At 38.0% G+C, this 25,145-nt stretch overlaps 1 protein-coding gene across 2 annotated transcripts in view; it reads left to right on the top strand.

The window, feature by feature from the left end:
• LOC131965369 (SLIT-ROBO Rho GTPase-activating protein 3-like) overlaps positions 1-23,083 on the top strand; it is a 52,246-nt gene extending 29,163 nt beyond the window's left edge. The window contains exons 9-22 of one of the 2 annotated variants that reach the window (XM_059328495.1): positions 2,571-2,768; positions 3,317-3,401; positions 6,037-6,064; positions 9,474-9,504; positions 11,178-11,238; positions 12,663-12,740; positions 13,082-13,216; positions 13,301-13,406; positions 13,479-13,706; positions 15,176-15,249; positions 15,747-15,927; positions 17,046-17,192; positions 18,045-18,360; positions 20,075-23,083. In XM_059328495.1, coding sequence (XP_059184478.1) covers positions 2,571-2,768; positions 3,317-3,401; positions 6,037-6,064; positions 9,474-9,504; positions 11,178-11,238; positions 12,663-12,740; positions 13,082-13,216; positions 13,301-13,406; positions 13,479-13,706; positions 15,176-15,249; positions 15,747-15,927; positions 17,046-17,192; positions 18,045-18,360; positions 20,075-20,536 — 2,130 coding nt within the window. In that variant the 3' untranslated portion in view covers positions 20,537-23,083. Of the gene's footprint in view, positions 1-2,570; positions 2,769-3,316; positions 3,402-6,036; positions 6,065-7,439; positions 7,543-9,473; positions 9,505-11,177; positions 11,239-12,662; positions 12,741-13,081; positions 13,217-13,300; positions 13,407-13,478; positions 13,707-15,175; positions 15,250-15,746; positions 15,928-17,045; positions 17,193-18,044; positions 18,361-20,074 lie in introns of both variants that reach the window. The other variant, XM_059328494.1, reaches the window with a different exon arrangement.
• The last annotated feature ends 2,062 nt before the right edge of the window (positions 23,084-25,145 follow it).

The raw sequence follows: 25,145 nt of genomic DNA, 5'->3' as shown, positions 1-25,145 counted from the left end.
AACGAAATTAAAACTAAAACTAATGAAAAATCCAAAACTATTATAACCTTGGTGTATACAGTATGTATAAAACATAATGATATTAGACAAAAAAAAGTTGAAAAGAACCATCTTGTGTCCCAGCTGCATTTACCCAAGCACAAAGTAAAAGAAGTAGATAATTTGTCAAAGAATGAAAAAATTGGTGAAGAGTAACATGGTGTGCATATAATAGTCTGAGTCATAGACATTGAAAAATGCAGAGGCCATTGCATATCACCAGGTTATTGCAAAATACTGCAGCAGGAAATTAATGTCTTATCGTTCAAACTATCAATCAAGTGAGACCAGATGTAGCCGAACAGGAAGATGTGTTAAAGATGCTTATCTGCCGCTAGAATAGCACAACTTTAACAGGCTTTGGGGTCTTTGAGAAACAGCTTTTACAGACTTTCTTTGATCCACAATGTGAGAGACAGTTTGACATTGACATTCCAGGTGCTGGAAGGTGGATTTTATTACACTGGGACAGAGCCATCTGTTCACTGTGTCCAGTATTTCTGCTGAGCTAAGCTGTCTGCTGGTGGCTTCATTATTTAACATACAGATGTTGAGGGTGGTATAAATATTCCCATGCACATCTTAGTTGTAGTAAAAGAGAATAGGCACATTTCCCAAAATGTCAAATGACAAAAACAGTTAATGGGAGTCAAAAATACACTCTTACTTTTAGTGCTGTTTATCAATCTAGCTTCTTTTGGTGTCAGTTAATGGAACTATATAGCACTCGGCTTGTGGTGCTCCAAGTGCCAGAAAATATGCAGGATTTTTTTTATTTCTTTACGGGAATCCTGAACGGTTACTCAAGATTTTCTTTTTGGGTGAACTGTCAATTTAAAAAAAATACCACTCTCACTCATTAAAGGGCTGTTTGTCTCATTTAAAGCGCCTGAAGCATGTCAATATGCTCTTTGGCTTTTTTATGTTTTAAACTAGATGTTTGAATCACCAGAGGCCCCACCATACGATTTTAACCCGATGCTTATCTCACTCAAGATGTTACTTGCGATATGGTGAATATTGCGATACAGTATATTGCAATTTAACTGTTTAACTGCATTTTGTGTCCACAAAATGTAATCCAATCAAGAACTGTTTTGTCAAATAAGAGAAAATTATCAGTCTATTCGTCTCACTTCAGTTTTTTTATTACTCCACGCAAGAGTCAAAAGGCTATCTTTCGACAACTTCCTGACACAATATCCTGACGCACATGCCTATAGATTCCTTAGATCTTCTAGTTTCATATGATACCAGTAAATCCAGTATATTCCTAAAAGTGAGCCTGCTACGGCCTCCGGAAAAAAAAAATACTGCCGGCCTGCCGGCACTAAGAGATAAGACAAAATTATCAGTCTATTCATCTCACTTCAGTCTTTTTATTTCTAAGGTGACTATAGATTCATTAGATCTTCTAGTTTCATATGATACCAGTAAATCCAGTATATTCCTAAAAGTGAGCCTGCTACGGCCTCCGAAAAAAAAAATACTGCCGGCCTGCCAGCACTAAGAGATAAGAGAAAATTATCAGTCTATTCATCTCACTTCAGTCTTTTTATTTCTAAGGTGACTATAGATTCATTAGATCTTCTAGTTTCATATGATACCAGTAAATCCAGTATATTTCTAAAAGTGAGCCTGCTACGGCCTCCGGAAAAAAAAAAATACTGCCGGCCTGCCTGCACTAAGAGATAAGACAAAATGATCAGTCTATTCATCTCACTTCAGTCTTTTTATTTCTAAGGTGACTATAGATTCCTTAGATCTTCAAGTTTCATATGATAGCAGTATATCCATTATATTCCTAAAAGTGAGCTTGACGGCCCGCTGGCGCTAAATATCGATACTTGGCAGCCATGAATCGATATAATATCGCCATGCAAAAAATTGCGACACTATGCTGTATCGATTATTTCCCCCACCTCTATTTTAAAGTGAGATTGGCAGCTGACAGCAACCGACCGATCTTCAGGACCATCACTCTGCATTTATGTTCATCTAAAATCTGACGCTGACCTGTGGGTTCATCTCTCTTCCCAGCATGCTCCCTGGCCTGCTGGCCCTGGAGTCACCAAGGCCTCTGTGACTCACACAGACCTGTTTAAAGGTCACCGGGATGTGTATGTGTGTGTCAGTGCCTGTCTGTCATGAATATGGAAATGCACACTGCCTTCCTGTCTGCCTCAAATAGAGGAAGCATAGTTAATCTTTCATGTCACGATGCCTCATGCTAGGTAGCTAATTACTCTGTTGTTTACGGTGTGTCAGTCAAACCGCTGTGAAAACGGCCTGCAGTGATGAAATCTTCTACCGTGCTGGCTTGTTTTGCACCATACAGCTTGTTTGTGATACTGATAGGGTGTATTGGTAGTATGCACATTTGGTGTAATTACAATATGCTTTGTTGTTTTTGTGTCTACAGATCACCTAATTAACGCTAAGTAGATTTCTTATTACACATGCAGATTTTGTGGATATTGTTAGATTTAAAATCAAATGTTTCAATCGTGTTTTCATCCCGTCTGTGTCAGGTGAGGAAGACACTCGACGCCACCATGCAGACACTTCAGGACATGCTCACAGTGGAGGATTTTGATGTTTCCGAGGCCTTCCAGCACAGCCAGTCCACAGAGTCGGTCAAATCGGCGTCCTCTGACTCCTACATGAGCAAGGCCAACATCGTTAAGAGACGAGCCAATCAGCAGGAGACCGAGGGCTTCTACTTCACTGTGAGTTCTCAGACGAATGAGAAGATAACTAATCCTGAAACATTCACAAAAAACACTGGCTTAAAGCAAACCAGAGCTGTACCCATTCTTAAAGTCTTATAGTCTTAAGTAGTTTTTTTTTTTTTTTTTTCCTTTCTTTTACTCTGTTATTTCTTTCTTTTCTCCTTATTGTTGTATAGATTTATGATGATTTTAAACTCTAAGCTATATTTATACAGGGTTTATTTTATTTTTATTTTTTTCTCAGGGTAAATGTATATTGTAATTGTTTGTAATTTTATTCTATTTTGTAGATGGTGTAATTGTATATTGGATTTTTATAGTATTGTGATTTTGTATGTAGTTGTAAAAGCCCAACTAGGGACGGGAGTTGAAAATTAGCTGAAGCTATATCTCTATATGCAGCACATCAGATGCATGTCCTGTATCTATGCTAACTGCATTGTCCCTATCAAATAAAGTACATTAAACTCTGAGATGCACATACTGAACATTATTATGAGAAATAACCTCGTCGCTGTTTGTCTTTTTATTTATTTCCTCTGCAGAAATACAAGGAGTACTTGAATGGCAGCAATCTCATTATCAAACTTCAGGCCAAGCATGACCTTTTGAAGCAGACGCTAGGAGAAGGTGAGACGTGTTGTTATTACATCCGCCAAGGAGGTGGTGTTTTTGGTGTGGTTTGTTTGTCTGTCATTACAATTACAGAAAAACTCCTGGCATAATAAGAATTTAGCAGCAGGTCTCAATCGCGGGGTGGACACAGGAACTATTTCTTCACTTTGATCAAAATATGTGGGTCTAAGGATATGGCTAATGCTAACTAGAAGGATGGAGTACACAAATGAAGTTGAAAATAAGATTAAAGCAGGTCATGAACCGCTCACTGGCTGAAGCTGATGTCTTTACCAGCAGAATTTAGGATAATAACATAATAACAGACCAAATGTACAGGTAAAATTTAGACTCATCATCATTCCTGAATCTGTCCAAGGAGGTTCTGTAATAGGACCAGTGGCGGTTCTACACAGGGGCCTCCAGGGGCCCCTGCCCCTGTGAAGAAGCCTTTGGCCCCTGCTGTGGCCGATGTGTCAAATTAATAATAAAATGATCAATTTATAACAATGAACAATGGAACAATATCTCATTGTACACAAAAGGAACCCAGAATGTGTACATTGTATAATAGTTTAACTCCATTGAGTCTTATAGGGCTATTTTGTCCATTTTTGAATCCTTTTCATGTCTTTACGTGTCTTTGTAAGTCATTTTGTGTCTTTTTTGGTCATTTGTGTCTTTTTTGTGTCTTTTTTTGGTAATTTTGTGTCTTTTTTGGTAAATTTGTGTCTTTTTTTTGTCATTTTTATTTCTTCTGTGGGTTTTTTTTGGTTATTCTGTCTTCTCATTTTGTGTCTTTTTTGGTCATTTTGTGTCTTTTTCAAGACATTCAAAGATTTTGAATACTTAAATATCATCTTTGCCATTTTTTCATGTGCTAATGTGCCCCTCTGATTAAACACTGGCCCCTCCTTGGCCCCGACAGTAAAATTGGTCTAGAACCGCCACTGAATAGGACAAACACATAACCCACAAAGAGCTTGTTATAAAGCATAATTTTACTATATATTCATTAACTGCCTGATAATATCTACATCCTATTGGACTTAAACTTAACCTGTGGCATTTACTCATGTGTTGTCTGCTGACTAGATCTTTGCTTGTGTTGTATGAACTCTCAAATGTGCGTCGCTTTGGATAAAAGTGTCACATAGTATAATTTCTTATCATTTTGTAGGTATTTGTTTCTGAAAAAAAACTCTTGTCATCTTGTGTGCCGCAGTTCCACTCTCCGTCTGAACTGTTACCACTGTAAAGCACTAGTGGGGGTACTCTTTTTGACCAAATCACAAAAACCAATTAAGGAAACTGCAAAAATCAATTTAATGATGAACTCTGCTGTGCAGGAGCTGGGTGTGTGTGCATGGTCAGAATGTTTGTGGGGCTGGGCAGGAGGGTGAGTAGGAAAATAGTCCCATACAGGGTTCAAGGGCATGGCGTTGACAGAGGTGTGTGCTATCTGCCCTTCTAGTCCTGCTCTACATTAGTAGATTTAAACGTGGTGGTATGTAGTAGTTGGTTTCCTCTATGTTTTTGGAAACAGAATACAGAATTACAATCTGCCCGAATTTGTCATTTGCCTGACAACCCAACTATTTTTGGACCTCAAACAGCATTCCTTGCTCAAAAAACAACAACCTGACATTTCGTGAGGAGAAATACTTTTCTTGAAGGCTATGAAAAGGCCATAGTTTGTTTATATATTTAATGCACATTAACCTGAGCCAAACCAATGTGTATTGTCCTATGTCAATGTGTTACTGATTCAAAATCTTTAAAGCATCTACTTTAGATTATATCAGTCTTTGGGTGAATATATAGTTTCTCAGAAGTACATTCAATACTTTAACCTTTGAATATGGATATGCTGTGTATTTGCTGGATTGAAGTAGAATAAAAACTTGTTCTATAGAAGTTGTCATTTGCTTGACAGCCTGACAATTTTTGGACTTAAAAGACGGCCACGCCATAGAGATTTAATGTAATGCAGAAAAAAACTTTGAACTAGTAGCCCTGTGCTTAAAGGGTATTCATATATTCGTCATATTTAATATGCATAAACCGAAGCAAAAAAGAGTGAATAAAAATGTATGTATTCCATGTCATTGTGTTTCCACTTCAGACTCAAGCGTCTGCTTCAGGGTTGGAATTATGTGTGTTTGACATAAAGTCGGATTGTGCTGGAAGCTGCTTTACACATGACGTGATCCGTGAACAAACATTTCTGATTGACTGATCAAAGTGAGGCCTTAATTAGTTTGCGTACAGTGAGATGAGTGTGTGCGAATGTGTTGCAGATATCATGGAATCATCACACTGTACAAATCAGCTCCCACAAACCTCCCACTCTTGTTGCCCCTGGATACATTTTCACTTTGCAGAGCGAGTAGACGAGCGATCCCCTTCTGGGGCTCTTGTGCCGTTTCTAGGGCAACCGCTGAATGACTGCTGCCTGGCGGTGAGTCAAATGCAGCCATGGTGCTCACCCCATTGAGCCTGCCTGAATAGATGCCCGTTTTCTCATAACACCCCTTTCCGTCTCCATCTGCCAGCCTCGTATAGTCGGCCAGCACTCAACCGTACAGCTAACTTCTGTGATTGTAAAACTGGCGTATACTAATTTTGGCTCTTTTTCTGCTCCTTTTAGGGGAGAGGGCTGAATATGGAACAACAAGGTAAGACGTCCAGTGACAAGAGGCTGAATAAAGTAGCCGATGATGTGTAAAATCCTTCCTGTGTCCCTGGATGTGGCAGGAATGAGATCACAGTGTGGGAATATGAACGCAGTCTCAACTTCACTCTTATTTGTTGAACAAAGGGTTTGATCCTAATTAGAGGCGGCATCGCTCTGAGTTTGTTCTTCCCAGTTTCTAATCTATAAAAATATGTTCGTACTAAAAAATGAAATGCCAGTGAGATGGATAATGTCCTGCTGCTGTTCTATTTATAAACAATCCAGCGAGCAGAAAATGAACAAATATTGACAAGCCAGCCTCATGACTAATTGAAAACAAGTGTTTTGCTTTAACCTATTTTGAACTATAGTACATTTCATTAAATGCAATCAACATTTTATTGAATTTTCTCCATGATAAATTTCCTGTAGTCATTATTTTGCGACTTTGATAAAGTTTGCTACAGCAGCTCCGCCTAAGGGTCAATTTAAAGGAGTAGTTTGACATTTGGGGATATATGATTGTTCACTTTCTTGCCACAAGTTCGATTAGAAGGTTGATACCGGTCCCATGATCTCACATTAGATATACATAAAGATTGGAAGCAGGGGAAAACAGCTAGCCTGAATAACCTAGTGAAACCACAACATGTATTTCTTTCACCTTTTGTACAGATATAACCACAGCCTGTATCATAGAAGTGGATGTAGCCACCTTGATGTCACCCATTAGTTTGTGTTTTTGGTCTTTTTTTTTGGTCATTCTAAGACAAAATGGTGAGTGCTAGTGACCTGTCAAATAACAAGGTAGCTACGTCCTTAAGCATACCCTGCTTTATTGTCTATTTTACTCTAAATACGGCCATTATTTATAAAGTTAACATCATGTTGTATTGCAGAACACTTGAAACCAGCGATTGAGACCATGAAGTCATTAAGAAAATGCTTATTGAGGTGATAATAAATAAACCAAGAAGTGGGGTAATTTTCTCATTGACTTTCATACATTCTGACTTCTTGTTGCAACCAAGGGAGTCGCCCTCTGTTGGCCATTAGAAAGAATGGAGGTTTAAGACCGCATTGGCTTCCATTTTCAGGTTGATACTCGGATGAAACATAAGAGCCAGGCTAGCTGTTTCCCCCTGTTTTCAGTCTTTGTGCTAAGCTAAGCTAACCAATTCTTGGCTATAGCTTCATATTTACTGTACAGACATGAGAAAGGTTTTTATCTTCTCATCTCATTTAAATATTGTGTTTTTGGAGGTGTAAATTACTGTGGTAATGACTCTGTTTTGATGTGTAAAATTGCATTGACCAACTGCATTATCATTCATATTTACCCTGTACCAACCGTACAACCCCCACCATCTCCCCAGGCCCCCCACTCTTCCCCCTAAACCCCAGAGAATGCGGAAGTCTAGACCTCGCTCCATTTTTAACCGTAAGCTGTTTAACGGCAATATGGAGGCCTTCATTCAGGTATTAGCCCATCTGTGCTCTTTGTCTCTCCATGAGCTCAGCTGTCTCGCTAGCGGTCCTTGGGGGTTCTCTTGCCTTTGACCACTCTTTTACCAAATCGTTGGCTCACTCATGCACTGACTTTCCTCTTGCTCATTGCCTTGTCTTCACAGTCTTGTAATTTAGGAAAGACAGGGTGAGATGAAAACCAATCAAACAAAATTCTGGAGATCTAATTTCATAAGCATTGCACCGGTGCCAGGTCTGCTTTTAACATCCTTTCTCCTGTGATCCCCAGCCTCCAGACGCTGAATTAATTTGGCTTCATGTATGTCAGTTGGCCCTGCACCAGCCATGTCGGTTTATGCAAATAAACACATGGCCACATCCACTTTAATGCTCAGTCAAACAGGCAAGATAGTGTGCATCAACAGCAGTGGAACAGTACAGCTAAAATTATGAAAAAAAGTGGATTTTTGGAATTTATTGCAGTTGGGTTGTATGAAGTACCTATTCATAATCGGTATATTATCCACCCAGTTTGGAGAAGCAGGCATAAGTACAAACATGTAAGCCAAGTACTGCAGGGGCAGCAGCAAAATGCATTTTAGCCATCTTACAATAAAAATCAATATGTTCACAGCTTTACCTTGCTATCACACAGCCCTGTCTAAGTTTACACAGGGAGAAATGAAGCCGTTCTATTCTCTCGTAAAAGCTATTAGCTCCCATTGACAAAAACAGTCATTTTACCTTGCTAAACACTGGAGTTACTGCTGCCCTGATTGGTTTGTTTGTGTTATTGTGTTTGTTTATGTGATCAAGGCAGTGGTAGACCATAAACTACCATGTTCTGCAAGGCTAAATGACTCTTTTTGTCAAAGAAGTCTGTTGGCAAGAAGGTGGAGAAAAATATTTTAAATATAGCTTAAAGTGATGTTGTTCTTTTAGGTGTCTTAAATATATTTAGTAGCTTATCCATCCTCAGAAGTATATTATTTTGCTTCCATGTATTTACTCCTTCCTGCTTCTCATAACTGGAAATGTGTTGACCGCAATCTACTAACTAAGGATAAGTACCTCATACGACCTCACTTCAAATATCAGAAATATCTCTTTAAAGTAATTTTCAAGCATAATTTCCTAACTTTATTTAAAGATTTTCTACTCTTATACAGGTGCATCTCAATAAATTAGAATATAATGCAAAAGTTATTTTTCAGTAGTTCAAGTCAAATAACCCCAACAAGTATTGAGTGCATAGAGACATAGAGACTAAAATTGGTCTTTTGTTATATTGAAATGTTTTGAGACACTGAATTTTAGGTCTTCATTAAATGTAAGCCATAATCATTATAATTAGAATAAATTAAATAAATTAAGACATGATTTGTTTCATTCTGTGTGTAATGGATCTATATATAATGTGTTATTTCCACCTTTTGAATTGAATTACTGACATAAATAAACATTTCTATGATATTCTAATTTATTGAGATGCACCTGTATGTCTAATATAATAAAAAAGCTGAATATCTTCAGCCTGTAGAGTGTTGGTTGGAAAAAAACAAGCCATTTAATTATTCCAACCTTGGCTGTAGGAGATTGTGATGATCACTATAATCTGACATTTTACAGAACACATTATCCAACCAATTAATGGAGAAACTAATGGGCAGATTAATGGATAATGAAGATGGCTTACTGAAGATGGCTTTCTGTATGTAGCTCTCACCCCCCACCCTCTCAGGTAGCACCCTCCCTCCCACACACTCCCCCTGCCGAGCCACGTCCTCATGTTTCACACCCCACAAGGCACTGATGCTTCGGCTATCCTCTCAATCCAGGCCTACTCTTTTTCTCTCTCTGTACGGTCTGTCTCTCTCACTAACCTGTTGTGGTTCTTGTTGCCTCTCTTCCTCTGTCTACGTGCCTTTCTGCTCTCTGCCCAGGGGAAGACGGAATGTCCGTGCCAGGAGTCAGGTACTCTGTCTTATAGCAGGGCGGGATAATCGCACTGTGTTCTACGGTGGCCCTGAAGTGCAAATCACAACGGCAAAACAGAAAACACAACGACAAATCAGAAAACACGACGACAAATCAGAAAACACAACGACAAAACAGAAAACACAACGACAAATCAGAAAACACAACGACAAAACAGAAAACACAACGACAAATCAGAAAACACAACGACAAATCAGAAAACACAACAACAAAACAGAAAACACAACAACAAATCAAGAAACACAACAACAAAACAGAAAACACAACAACAAATCAAGAAACACAACAACAAATCAAGAAACACAACGGCAAAACAGAAAACACAACGACAAAACAGAAAACACAACGGCAAATTAAAAAACACAGCAACAAAACAGAAAACACAGCAACAAATCAAGAAACACAACAACAAAACAGAAAACACAACAACAAAACAGAAAACACAACAACAAATAAAAAAACACAACAACAAATCAAGAAACACAACAACAAAACAGAAAACACAACAACAAATCAAGAAACATAACAACAAATCAAGAAACACAACAAAACAGAAAACAACAACAAATAAAAAACACAACAACAAATCAAGAAACACAACAACAAAACAGAAAACGCAACAACAAATCAAGAAACACAACAAAACAGAAAACACAACAACAAATAAAAAAACACAACAAATCAAGAAACACAACAACAAAACAGAAAACACAACAACAAATCAAGAAACACAACAGCAAAACAGAAAACACAACGACAAAACAGAAAACACAACGACAAATCAGAAAACACAACGACAAAACAGAAAACACAACGGCAAATTAAAAAACACAACAACAAAACAGAAAACACAGCAACAAATCAAGAAACACAACAACAAAACAGAAAACACAACAACAAAACAGAAAACACAACAACAAATAAAAAAACACAACAACAAATCAAGAAACACAACAACAAAACAGAAAACACAACAACAAATCAAGAAACACAACAACAAAACAGAAAACACAACAACAAATCAAGAAACACAACAAAACAGAAAATACAACAACAAATAAAAAACACAACAACAAATCAAGAAACACAACAACAAATCAAGAAACACAACAAAACAGAAAACACAACAACAAATAAAAAAACACAACAAATTAAGAAACACAACAACAAAACAGAAAACACAATAACAAATCAAAAGACATGATGACAAATTACTTAACACAACACCAAATCAAGAAACACAACAACAAAACAGAAAACATGATTTGCTGTTGTGTTTTCTGTTTTGTTGTTGTGTTTTCTGATTTGCCGTTGTGATTTGCACTTCAGGGCCACCATAGTGTTCAGTATGCTAACCGACATCTCTGTGCCTCTGTCCTGTTCCTCTATACTGTAGTAATAGCAACATATGGTGGTGCAAACACTAACATGGTTTTGTTGTGCTTATTTTTGTTCTCTACACTTAACCTCAGTTATGTAGAAAAAACACCATTTAATTATTAACCATGTTCTTTCAACTCTGTGTAGTTCATTAATTTGAGGGGCTGCCTCTATAACCTCTGATCATAACACCCTGTTGGCATGACTGTTTGTTTTCTTTTATTTTCTGTTTATGTGCTTCCAATTTATCATTTGAATCCCTCTGGTAGGACTCAGGGCAGCCTATACCAGTGGTGGTTGAGAGCTGCGTTAGATACATCAATCTGTATGGTAAGTTTCTATTTTATGTTCATATTTTACCTCTCCATAAAATGAGAAAGTATGCTTTTATATACTCTGTCTCATCCTGTTTTTATACAACATTTTCTTATGAAAATAATTAACTTTAGCAGTACTACAGGGAACCATATATTATAAGTTGAAAATGTATTAAACAAGGCATACTATTAGCCGTATGTATATTTCATAGGGAATGTCATAGACTGAAAAGATATGATAATATAAGATGAGATAAGATATTACTTTATTTATCCCGCAGTGGGGAAATTTAGTCGTCACAGCAGCTCAAGATACAAACACATAGATATAAAAAACAGAATTATAATATAAAGACACATACATTCTACACATACATTTCTGCTATTTAGCATTTATTATTAATATATATATATATATATATATATATATATATATATATATATATATATATATATATTTGTGTTGGTTTGTTTTCCTGAAAGTACTTTGCATTTTACAGATATTGCACATTGGAGAAAATATTATAAAAATATAAAAGTATTTGAGATAGAGATATTTTCCACCATCTGTACATCTGCACATACAAGGGAATAAATTATTACCTCCACCATAGTGCCTGGTGCTAAAAATAAGTCGATACCCTGAGGGAAGTAATTTCTAATGAGGACTATAGGGGCATTAGAGTTTACAGTGCTGGACATCACTATTTTTTTTATTTATACAGAGCTTGTAGCTGTGCAGCTTCATTCTCACAACAAGAAATCCCTGTGAGCCATTTGTATCAATATTAGGACGAAGGGGTGCCACAACAGAATGATCTGTTACAGAATAATTTTCTTCATCTCTATGATTCTTCAGATGCATTAGAAACACTTAGAGATAAGTGCAAACTGGGCTTTTAGTTCACGTTTTAGTTCCTGTGTTTCTACAGTTCCTGGAATTATTTTGTTCGTAACAGAAAAGCCAAAATAATAGTATTAGTTTGACTAATTTGCTGGAACAACCTATCAAATTGTGTCTTCAGTGTTATTGTCCCTTTGCATGCATTTCATAAAAAGGCTTTTTTATTACGGATAAAGCATGCTTGTGAATATTACAGTGAAGATAGAAACATGATTATCAAAATCACAAATTCCCTAAAAATGTCAACCATGCCCTAAAAACCTATTTTAATGTTCTAGCAGGGGGCTGTTTAAACTCTGAACACCTTCTTTCATTTATTTTTTTTCTGCTGCACACTGCTCTGGTGTTTTGTATCTAGTCTCAACATCCTCAGAGTTATAGTATAGCCTAGGTAATGTCCTTTTGTTTATATGCTTTAACCTTCAGGGTTTAAGTTTTGTGCACATACTGTGAGAACTGGTTTCTATTCTTGTACTTTAAAGAATTCAATGGACGTATGTACATTTTACACTAACTGATCTTTGTGTCTACAGGTCTCCAGCAGCAAGGTATATTTAGGGTTCCAGGCTCCCAGGTCGAAGTCAATGATATTAAAAATGCATTTGAAAGAGGTTAGTCCCAGTGCGCTTGCCCATCTTCTCCTGATTGATTTTAAATTGCGTTTTGTCCACCTCAAAAGCCGCAGTGTCTTCCACAGACCTCTAAAGTGCAAATAAAGAGCCCATGTGTCACATGTAACCTCGTAATGGACATGTAAACCATTTTAGATGCATTATGCATAAGATCAGCATCTTTGAGTAATAATAAATGAGGAAACATAACAGCACTCTCAATGTTTATATTAAACTCCCAACTTGAAATATACATAAAAAGCTGCACGAGTGCCGCGTTACATGAACACTCAGAGAAATGAATGATTAACGAGTGGATAAAATGTGTGCTGTGTCTATAGGAGAGGATCCGCTGGTGGATGATCAGGCTGATCATGACATCAACTCTGTGGCAGGCGTTCTTAAACTCTACTTCAGGGGGCTGGAAAACCCGCTGTTCCCTAAAGAGCGTTTCCTCGACCTTATATCAACAACCAGTGAGTCACATTCCAGGAAAACATCTGAATAATGTAAGCTTTTTTTAGTGTAGCTCTCTTTAATTGCTTCCTTTTTGCTTTCAGAGCTTGACTCAGGAGCAGAACGAGCTCATCACCTTCAGCAGATAATTGTGACTCTTCAGCGGCCCGTGATCATCGTCATGAGATACCTGTTTGCATTTTTAAACCAGTGAGTCGTGCAACATCCAAATCCACTTGTCTGGCAGTCATATACCGATACTAACAGCTTCTGTCTGTCCAGTCTTTCTCAGTACAGTGATGAGAACATGATGGACCCCTACAACCTGGCCATTTGCTTTGGCCCTACACTGATGCCAATACCAGATGACCAGGACCCTGTGGCCTGCCAGGCGCATGTTAATGAGATCATTAAGACCATTATCATCCACCATGAGGTCATTTTCCCGGCTCAGCACGAGTTGGACGGACCTGTGTATGAAAAGTGCATGACTGGTGGGGAAGAGTACTGGTGAGTGAAGGACAAGATGTCCAACATATGTCAGTGTATAGTTAACAGGGTGGCTGTGGCTCGGGAGTATCAGTGTGTGTTTGAATGGGTGAATCAGAGGCAAATTTAAAAAGCACTTTGAATAAAAGCTGTTATTTACACTACTGGTCAAAGGTTTTAGAACACACCAACTTTTCCAGAATTTAATTGAAAATTATGCAGTTTAATGTCTCAGTGTACTCTGAAATTAATGCACATTTGCAACATTTAAAATTCTTTATTGAGCATGATAGTGTTTTGAAAGTAAAAAAAAAGATTCAAATTCACATTTTATGTTGGACTAAAGGACTAAAAAAAGACACAAAATGACAAAAAAAAAGACACCAAAAGACACAAAATGACCAAAAAAAGACACACAATGACTTACAAAGACATGAAAAGGTTAAAAAAATGGACAAAATAGCCCAAGACTCCATAGAGTTAAGTTGTTAACCCATTCCTTGTTCGCTGAAAAAGGCCTACCGTACTTGTATAATTCTGAAATGTACATTATTTTTCAGTTTTGGTTAAGCTTACCTTTTTTATTTACCTCTGGCAGTTCACCACTTACCTTTGTACCATCCCTAGCTGTTCATTTGACTTGAACTGCTTGAATTTCAATAAAAAACTGGAGAAATTGGGGTGTTCTAAAACTTTTGACCGTTAGTGTATATGTAGTAATTTACTGCCTACTTTTCTCAATTCTTACTTGACAGAAAAAAAAGTAAAAGAATTTTACTGTTAACCCTGTCCCTGACAAATAAACGAATAATAAAAAAAGGTGTTTAATTAGATTTACTACTACTACTACTAATAATAATAATCATCTTCATTATTTTTAAATTTAATTTCATAAGTGATTTTTTTTTGGGGGGGGGGTTGTGTTTCAAGATTTGATAAGAAGAATGGATTCAATTTCAATTTTGAAGATTTAGAGTCAACAACTAAGAAACACCAACATCCTAATGAGTCAGAAATGTGTCTTTGATTTACATAAACATATTCATTTGCATAAATACTAAATATGGTTTGAATGGGTGAATCAGAGGCAAATTTTAAAAAGCACTGTGAATATTTTATATGTAGTCATTTACTGCCTACTTTTCTCAATTCTTACTTGACAGAAAAAAAGTAAAAGAATTTTACTTTTAACCCTGTCCCTGACAAATAAACGAATAATAAAAAAAGGTGTTTAATTAGATTTACTACTACTACTACTACTACTAATAATAATAATAATCATCATCATTATTTTTTTGGGGGGGTTTGTGTTTCAAGATTTGATAAGAAGAATGGATTAAATTTCAATTTTGAAGATTTAGAGTCAACAACTAAGAAACACCAACATCCTAATGAGTCAGAAATGTGTCTTTGATTTACATAACCATATTAATTTGCATAAATACCAAATATGGTTTTGGGAATGTCTGTCTCCATGTTTCTCCATCCAGTGAAAGCCCCCACAGTGAGCCAGGAGCTCTTGACGATGTCGACAATGGTACCGGGCCCAACACCAGTGATGAGGGTGAGTCACCTAGTCCACTTTCTGCAATTGTACCTGTAATGATGGAGACACAACTAGACCATTAAAGAAATGGAGAAATATGCCAGAACTTAAAACGGTCAGATTATGGTTTGCTCCGTCCGGTGTGCAGGTCCCTTGTTTTTGGCTGCCGTCACAAAATGTGTTTCTGAAAACATTTGAGACAACGCACTAACAGAATCTTGATTCATATTTAATCAGCGCTGCCTAGTTTGACAGTTTGATCTGAGTTTCCCGAGCCTGGTGCATTGCAATGGCCAGAACTCATTTACATACATTTGAGGTCGAGCCATGACTAAGCACATTCAAGGGTCAGTCGACTCGCTGAGCCGTATCCATCATCCATCAGTGCGCAGCTGGATCTGCTGCTCTCCATAATAATTAATAGGATCTGTCGACTTCACAGCGTAGCTCCACCTTGAGAGCTACAATAATTACAAGTCTCAAATTATAATGTGTCACATTTCTTTGTACTGCAGAGCTGGAGCAGATCGAGGCCATCGCAAAGTTTGACTATGTGGGCCGAAGTCCGAGAGAGCTTTCCTTCAAGAAGGGAGCCTCTCTGTTACTCTACCTACGAGCCTCTGAGGACTGGTGGGAGGGCCGACATAACGGTGTGGATGGACTGATTCCACATCAGTACATTGTGGTACAAGACATGTGAGTAAGATACATTTGGTCTGTGAAGCCCCCAAAACGATTTTTATTATATCGAACGGACTTTATTTTTTTTTGTAACTTTCTTTTTATTGTTTCTCCCTTAAAGCAGTGTAGAACATTATACATACAAGTAAAATAAAACAAAAAAAAACAAAACAAAAAAAAACTAACATCAAAAAGGGAACATGTTGGATCATTATATTTCTACAGTTAGATCCTGTATTAATGTCACTGTGATAGTCCTTGCCCTGTCGTTTTTATGTATTCTGTCCATTTCTCCCATTTCCGGCAGCATTGATCCTCTTGAATCCTTATTTTATGAGTCATTTGTTCCATAATGTGTATTTGGTCCATTATTTTCATCCAATCTTCTTGTGTTGGTGGGTCTGTCTTGTACCACCTTCTCGTGATTGCCTTTTTGCAGGCTACTAGCATAATTTTCATTATGTACCTGTCGCGAACAGACTTTATTTTAGTGTGTTACTGCCTCAGAAAAGTGACCTTCAGTACCTTGGTTCTGCTGCAGGACAACCGCTACTTTGGGCTTGGTCATTATTTATGTTGCTCTATTTTCCCAAAATGCGAGTTTCTATTCTTACTGTCCTTGCAAGCTGTGGCCTTTATAATATGCTCCTTGATAAAATGCTTATTTTTCCTGCAAGATTTTCTTTTGATGCAACTAGTTGCAATGAAAACAAATACCACCAATTCAGCAAATAGCTGTAAAGCTGAAAGGTGGACATGCACTTAGGTCACTCCTCAAATGCAACCCTTTAATTTCTGCTCTGGCCTCCTGCCTGATAACCACTCCTGCATTACTGAGCAGGTAACTAAATTAAAGTCAAATTAAGAAGAACATTGATGTATGTACTGCCAACAGTTTCCTCCAGGGACTGATAAGTGATTAATTCTGTCTGTAAAAGTAATGAGGCTCACTGTGCTGATGACATTTTTGTGTTGTTTCTGTGGCAAGAATGTAATTGTTCAGGATTCTTATGTGCTGTTCGAGAGATCCAACATTTGCAAAGTTCGATCTCTCAAATTAAAAGCCAATATTAACCTTTCCTGAGGACAGAAGTCATTAATTGAGATCAATCCCTTCTGTCTGTCCGTATCAGGGATGATGCATTCACAGATAACATTCAGAGGCCTGATAGTGCAGCCAGCAGTGGACCTCACCATGATGAAAGGGCCTTGTCTAGAAATGACCGCCAATCCCCGTGTGATCAAACACCTGAGCACCGCTTTGCAGCAGCATTGGGAAGGTTAGTGAAATGTGTAGACAAGAGTAATTATTTTTTTTTTAAGGCCCCGTTTACACGAGGACGCTTGCGGGTAAAAATGACAAAATATTTTATCGGAAGTGCCTTTCGTTTAGACGGTGACGGCGTTTTTGGGGCTTAAAGACGCAAAAAATCTGAAACCACCTTCCAAAGTGGAAAAGTTAAATCCTCTCCTCCGTAGCGTGTCGTCTACACTGACAAGACACAAAACTCTGATCTGATCTGCTCACGTCACGTATGTGTTTACGTCACATACATGCTCCAGTACAGGAAATAAACAAACGTGGGATTATTTCCATGCGTCGGACCTTCAAGCTGCTCTGGCAGCTCTAATAAACTTACAGGAGTCTTTCCACCAAATGTACAGGATATGTACAGATAGTATTAGTGAACAGAGAAGGATCTGGAATTACCTCTATCACATTTTGGATGCAGCAATTGGTCGGAGGTGAGCCAGACGGCTGTGAACGAGACCTGGGAGATCTAGTGATGGTGGAGATCTTTGTGGAAGGAGTAGCTGATGGAAATGTGTGGCGTGAAAACTTCTGCATGCCCAAAGATGCTCTTATGGCTTTAAGTGATGCCGCCTGGCTGCATACAATCGAATTTCACACACTTTTGCGTCACCGTATGCACGCAGATTTCCTCCCGAAAATGCTCGTCTATACGAGGAATAAAAAGTGAACGCGACACTACTTTTGCGTCTTCTGTTCAGACCGTCCTCGTGTAAACGTAGCCTTAATGAACGAAAACTCTTGTCTTTTAAATTCCTCTGCAAGTATTCAGAATCAACAGCTTCAAACTGATGAAGTATCAAACTGTGATTTCTGTCAGGGCGAGGGTGCGATCAGATGGAGCTGCAGGTCCGCGCCACAGGAACGGCGCCGACAGTCACAGTCCCACCAGAGCTCCAGACCAGCCCCCTAGGGTTATGCCTCGGCCCTGCAGCCCACACAAACTAGCAGTTTGCAGGGGCCCATCAGACAGCCCGGAGAAACGGCGTCTTGGCACCTTTGGCAGTGCTGGCTGCATCAACCACCCGGACAGAAAGGCTTTCTTGGACAGCCACTCTCAACGATCTTCACCCAGCACCACTCGGCACGCGAGTTTAGGAGATCACAAAACCCTTGAGGCTGAAGCGCTCGCTGAGGTGGGTTAATACCAAGGTTATTATAGTTAACGAAAACTAATGAAATAACGAAAACTAGAATTGAAAAAACATTTTCATTAACTGAAATAAAAATAAAAACTAGAGTTTTTTAAAAACGATAACTAACTGAAACTGTATTGCGTGGTTACAAAACTAACTAAAATTATAGTGGAAATGTCCTTAGTTTTCGTTTTTGTCAACTTTTTTCATTCATAATTCAGTGTTTCTATTTGAACATGCAACACATGGTGAATATGTTTACTGAGACTGGGATGTCTACACTCCAACCAAAATTCAAAACAGTTAATAACCTTATTGGGGCTGAGATGATAAACCAAAGGAAATAAAGGCAAAATTTATTATGACCACTTTGAATCTCGCACCCAACACATAGCCCATTACAAAAAAACTAACACTAAAACTAATAAAAACTAAACTAAAACTAAGCATTTTCAAAAAATAAAAACTAAACTAAAACTAGAAAACTCACTCTTAAAACTAACTAAAACTAACTGAATTTGAAAACAAAAATTCACAACGAAATTAAAACTAAAACTAATGAAAAATCCAAAACTATTATAACCTTGGTTAATACTTGATAAAACTTTGAACTAGACAAATGAATATGATGTTTAAGACATTAATCCTGATAAAAAATAATTCACCCTGCTCTCAAAATCACATACATGTTCTTACTTTTAGTACATTCTGCAGCTGCATTTACAAAGCACATACTGTTGCATGCATTGGCCTGTTACTTTGTCATAACATTGCACCTTGAACATTGACTCCCTCATATATGCTGTGCAGAGGATTGTGGGTCACAATATACAGAAAAAATGCTGGTTTGCATACTGCAAAATGCGACTGGATGAAATAGGTTGTGCTTGTATTTTTGGGCATGCAGCCTGAAAGGCAAAACATGGGGCAAAGAAAGCAAGCTAATCCCAAGCAGCTGCTGCTAAATATTACCGGAGATGGTTCTGAAAGGAGATACACTTACGAGTCATTTCCTGTATCTATGTCTTGTTGGGTATCACTACTGCCCCGCCCTTTGAAGAGATCAGCAGCAGGTCCTGTGTCTATTAACTCCAATGGGAGAAATGAACATGAGCACAGATTGACAAATTCAAATAAACCAAATAAATGTTGGACCATATTTTTTTACAAGACACATATCTTCCTGAACATGATGACCTTAAATGGCATTTTTCAGACGGACAAATCAGAACAAAATTGACTTTGTTTGAATGCGTTACTGTGTCAAACTGACTTTTTGCAAACGTCCTAGCTATAGAATTTATGTGTGTGAATGTTATGCTAAATACGGCTGTTAGCTGTGTAAATATCTATAAGAGAAATGTAATTACATTATGCCTAATGTTCACAACACTTCCAAAAGAGTTGGAGAAATGGTGTTAGGATGAAGAGGAGACAGACGGTGTATACCATTTTATACCATTGGCACAGCCTGTAATGTGTCATCTGTTGTTGTCAAGCACCTTTAACATTACTGCTCTGTAATAAATAAATATGAAGCATTTGTTTTCCCAAAGTGCCTAATTAGTGCCTAATCCAAACGGAAACTGTAGAAGTGAGGTGACCATGTCTCCCCCAACCTCAGTGGAATTTGGTTTTAGTTATTTTTTGCCTGATTGTTTGATATTATTTTCTAAATGTCAACATATTTTTTCCTTCTGTTCATGTTTGTCAGGACATAGAGAAAACAATGAATACAGCTCTCCATGAGTTGCGTGAGCTGGAGCGACAGAATGTAGCCAAACATGCCCCTGATGTTGTATTGGACACATTGGAGCCCCTCAAACACCCGGGGGCCCAGGATCCGCCCGGCAGCCCTCTCCACACCATGGTGATCCGTGATCCGGACGCAGCCCAGCGCCGTAGCAGCAGCAGCTCCTCCTCCGAGACCATGACCACTTTTAAACCTGCTATAACGGCACGTAGACCGAGTGCACCTCTAAGGCCCCCGCCTGTCAGACCCGTCCGGCCCGCTCCTGTGATTGGACAGGGCCAGGGGCCACACCGCTCCAGCAGCTCTAGTTCCTCCGGTCTGGGCAGCCCAGGCATCACTCCCACTGACAGGGTCTTTCCCAAACCGCCCTCCCCATCACCATCCACCTCCTCCTCCTCCTCAGACAAACAAGGTAACATGTAGCTCCCATCAGTCACAAGTCAAGTGGTTGAAGAACACTGTGGATACCAAGTGATTGTGATTAGCATCACGCCCCTGCACCTCTTTTTGACAGCAAAACAAACATTGACACCCGGACTGTATGATGAATATTTACCACTAATCTTCTATAGTGTAGGACAGCTACTGCTGGTTACTGACAACTCTGTGCCCACACATTAACTTGTTGTTGGACAAGTTGATGTACTGTTTTACAATATTACACAATTTAAATCTAAGAGAATAATTTTATAGAATACTATCGTGCTGAACAGCCATGCTGGATTAAAAAAAAAAAAAAAAAAGGGATGCACTGGAAAATGCTTCTGTTTACTAAAATCTGACAATGAAACATCTCATGTTATTAGGTTACAAAAATGCTGTGAGCTTGGACTATGTGTCCGGTTCCATGTTCCATTACGAGGGAACACATTATGTGGGAATATCTCACCACTCATTGTGTAGACATCCAGTCTGTGCTGGTGGTTGATGTAGTCTATTAAAGTTATACATTAACTCCTTGGGCATCATGCTCCTTAGAGAGCCTGTCCCACAGCGCCGGCATATTACAGCAGATGTAAGGTTGTCAACAACAAGCAGACACCAGAGCTGTGTCTGAAATAACTCTCTGTTTACTCTGCAGTGCTCTATATTAACTGTTCGCCAGTTTATTCCAGTGTCTGAATTTGAATTGAGTGGGAAATTTACTCCTACTGTATGTAGTACCCTCAAAAATCTATTAATGAATTGAAAGAAAGAAGTGTGCTAACCATAGGTGCAAATGGTCACATTTTACAGATGTGAAAAGTACCAGTTTTAAGGATTACTGAACTGACCCAAAAGAGTCAGATCCCCCCCTTGGCCTTCACCTACAAAATGTTGCTAAAAAAAAAGACACTTAAAAACCCAACACAGAATCTTAAAACAGCCACAAAGAGACATAAATGGAAATGGAAATGGAGAACAGCTGTGAGGAGACATAAAGAGACCATGAAGACATTCTCAACTACAGAAAAGGAGCAAAAACAGCCACAAAGAGACACAAAACAACTATAAAGGGTTAAACAACTATAAAGTCTCTGTCTTGCTCCTGTGTGAGAGAGGTGTTTGCATGTCTGTGCCCTGGGACTTGTCTCATAATCCGCCCGTGCACCAGGCCTATTAGTGATGGTGGAAAAAATGCTGATTCATAAGTGTTGGAAATCTAAATTTATTGTTTAATTTAGAGTAAACTATGAAAATTTAATGTCTGTTTTATGGGGAGCGAGAGAGCGATTTTAGACACAGCACATGGATGAATGGTTTAACCAGGGTAGAACTGCATTACTGTATCAAAACCACTATTTAAAAAAAAAAAAATCCGAATGGAAATATGAAAAACAGACTAGACTGCTTGCTAAAACCCAACACCCAACACCAATCCAACCTGAGGATACTGAGTATGAAGAGGACGGCACCAACTGTCACTGGGATTGGCCAATTTTAGATTGAGAAAAGCTAAAATTACACAAAAATCCTGCAAAGAAGCGGCTTTAAAGTTAATGGAATATCCTCCAACTTCTCTCTTGAAATGCTCAAATATATATATATATTTTTACAAGAGTGTGAAGTTCCAAAGAGACCTTCAAAACTCATTTTCATTGTCATCAGGCCAATAGCTGGGGTTTGGGCAAGGTAGCAGTGCATCAGCACAACCAACGACACACTGAGACCTGAGCCTTTCTTTGTTGCATTTTCTCAACAGTGGACCAGGACTGTGACTCTGATATTCGATACATTCATCGTGTTTACTGCATGACAGTACTGGCAAACTGTTTCTAAAGTTATGTTTTGAGTCTGATAACAGGAGAGCCAGTATCTCTGAAAAAAACTATATTTTTCCTTCATTCATTAATGTCAGAATAGGCCAGTGGATGGCAGAAGCAGACCAGGCTGCAAGGCTGCACAGTTACACATACAGACAACATTGACCATTATTGTGGACATTGTAGACATGCCACCACTATAACTAATACAAGGGAAAAAATATGAAAATCAGCAAACTGTTCTTACAATATATAGTCATCTCTTTGTATAAAAAGATTAGCTGTGTTACCTCAATAAACAAGTAAAACGTTCTCCTACAATTCAAGTGGCTAATGCACTTATAAACACTACAGGGAACTGTGCTGCATTTGTAGGTTCTGTGTTTTCATTTCGATGAAATTGTACTAGAAACATGATATAGCACATCAGTATCATTGAAGCTTACATTATGTCTAGATTGCACGCGGTTGGTTCGGGCTGTGTGGGTGTTTAGATGAACTTGTTTACTGTTGGTGGTGTTTGTCGTCTGTCTTATAAGGATGATCAATATATCTTTAAAGTGTAATAGGTACATTGAATTGAATATATATACATACTGTTAAAGGATACTTGTATAAATAACATTGTATGATAGGAACAGGATATATTATCATGTCTAGTCTGTAGATTTTTGTAACTCTTATCCTTGCACAAACATTAACAAAACAATAAATCGGTGAAAGCTCACGGAAATGTCTCTTTTATTGTCTTGTGACGTTCAGTAAATATGTAAAGAGTTGACTGGAGATGACTGAAAATGAACATTGACCAGTGAGAGTTATGTCAGTGCATCGTTTATTTAATTTATATCCACATAGTCCTCGCTTCACTAAACATCTGTGGTCAAAAGTTGAATGAACATCCATGATGCACAGCTCACTCACACATGCACTGAGTGGTTTTGAAGCGCCATCTACTGGTCACCATGGAGATATATTTATCTGCATCAGTTAAAAATCAAGGAAATACCAACATAAAATGCAACAGAGTAGCCTACAGATGGGCACATCAAGTAATGTATTTAAGTACAGTTTTGATGTACTTTACTGGAAGATTTTTCATTTTGTTTAATATCATATGGAGGATACTGTAATTTTTACTCAACTACATCTCACAGTTTTACTATTTGATTTGCACAATTACATTTTACATGCAGAAATGTATGGTCAACAAAATTTTTTTTATTTAAACTATCCAAGTGTATACAAAGAAGTAAATATAAATAAGTTAATGTACACCACAATTTTAAAATGTTGCTTCACATTAAAGTACTACTATTCCTATAACCCAGAACAGAAGCTGTTCTGAAATTAGTATTTTTAAAAATCTGATACTTTAAATAGATTTTTCTGACAATAACAGTTTTGTGTAAGAACTATACTAGAAAGAAAACAGGTTCTACATTTTGCTGCTCACAACAAGGTACAGTTATATGTTATATTGTGTGCATTTCTTCCATGATCACTACAGTTACCACTGTTGCCCTGTGGATGGAGGCATTGTCTTACTTGAAAACTGAACAGGAGAGAAGATTTTTACCATATGATGAGAATGTGACTCAAAATTGCACTCTGAGGGGAAAAAAAGCACCTTCCAAAACAATAAAGCCAAGACATTATTATTCATTATTATTCACAAATTTCCTTTCACAGGTTTCCTTAGAAGGCGCATACCATTGGTATATTCTCTAATGATGCATTTAATAAGCTTCATATTCATTTTCATGTCAAATCTTAACTTTTAAACAAGTAGTAACTATAATTGCCAAAAAAATGCAGTGAAGTAAAATAATAAATTATTTGAATAAAGTAGCAGAAAATGAATAAAATCAAATACAAAACCCTCAAATTATACTTGAGTGCAGTGCTTGAGTCGATACTTAATTATTTTCCACCTCTGCTCTTTTCTTTGCACCACCTCACATGAAAAATAAATATTAGGTGTTATAAAGGATCAATGCAACAACAACACCTTTGTCAAGAAATTAAATCTCAAACATCACACTGACATTGGACCGATATAATCGTGATTGTTAAGGAAATACAGTTAACACAATGTGTCACCAACACCTCAGCCACTGTTATTTATGCAGGTTCATGCTTGTTTTTTGAATCTGTAAGGCTTGTGAGGAACACGTGCAGCCCCACCCCCACCTCAAGATCAGCCACACATATTTTGACCTTTTCAACTGGATGACTTTAAGGTCAATGCCCTGAGAGAAATCCTGACGTACTGTTTCATTTTGACACATTGTCCACAGATAAAATGCATAGTCTGTGGATATATGAAGCAGACAAACAGAGTCTTCTCTGTCTCATCCTTGTTTTGCTTTCCTTATACTGATCATGGTTTATTTCTTCCACAACCAGCACTCAGAGCCCAGTTTGATTCACTTAGGTGTGTTTATTGAGATTAAAGTGGGAATATAATCAGATTATGACCTTTCCCGGGGCCTGAATGGCTGCCAAGAGGGAACGGACCACCCGTGGACTAACACCCAGTTTTCCGGCTTTGGCTTCCCAGTTCAAAAGGCCTTTTCATTACCACTGTGATATGATTAAAAAGGCCACCAGAGTTGTTGCTAAGTCAAGGTTAGGGGGTTATGGTATCAGTCCTCTGCGTATTTCTAAACACACATTTCACATCAATTCAATCCCAGGGTGTTTGGATATTAGTGTTGTAATATACATATGAGTAAATAAACATTGTGGACTTGTTTATTAAGGCTCCTCATTATATGCTATAGGCC

The sequence above is a fragment of the Centropristis striata genome, chromosome 3, assembly GCF_030273125.1.
Source record: "Centropristis striata isolate RG_2023a ecotype Rhode Island chromosome 3, C.striata_1.0, whole genome shotgun sequence".
Lineage (NCBI taxonomy): Eukaryota > Metazoa > Chordata > Actinopteri > Perciformes > Serranidae > Centropristis > Centropristis striata.
Note: the sequence above shows the minus strand (reverse complement) of the source record. Positions and strands in the feature narration are given on the sequence as shown.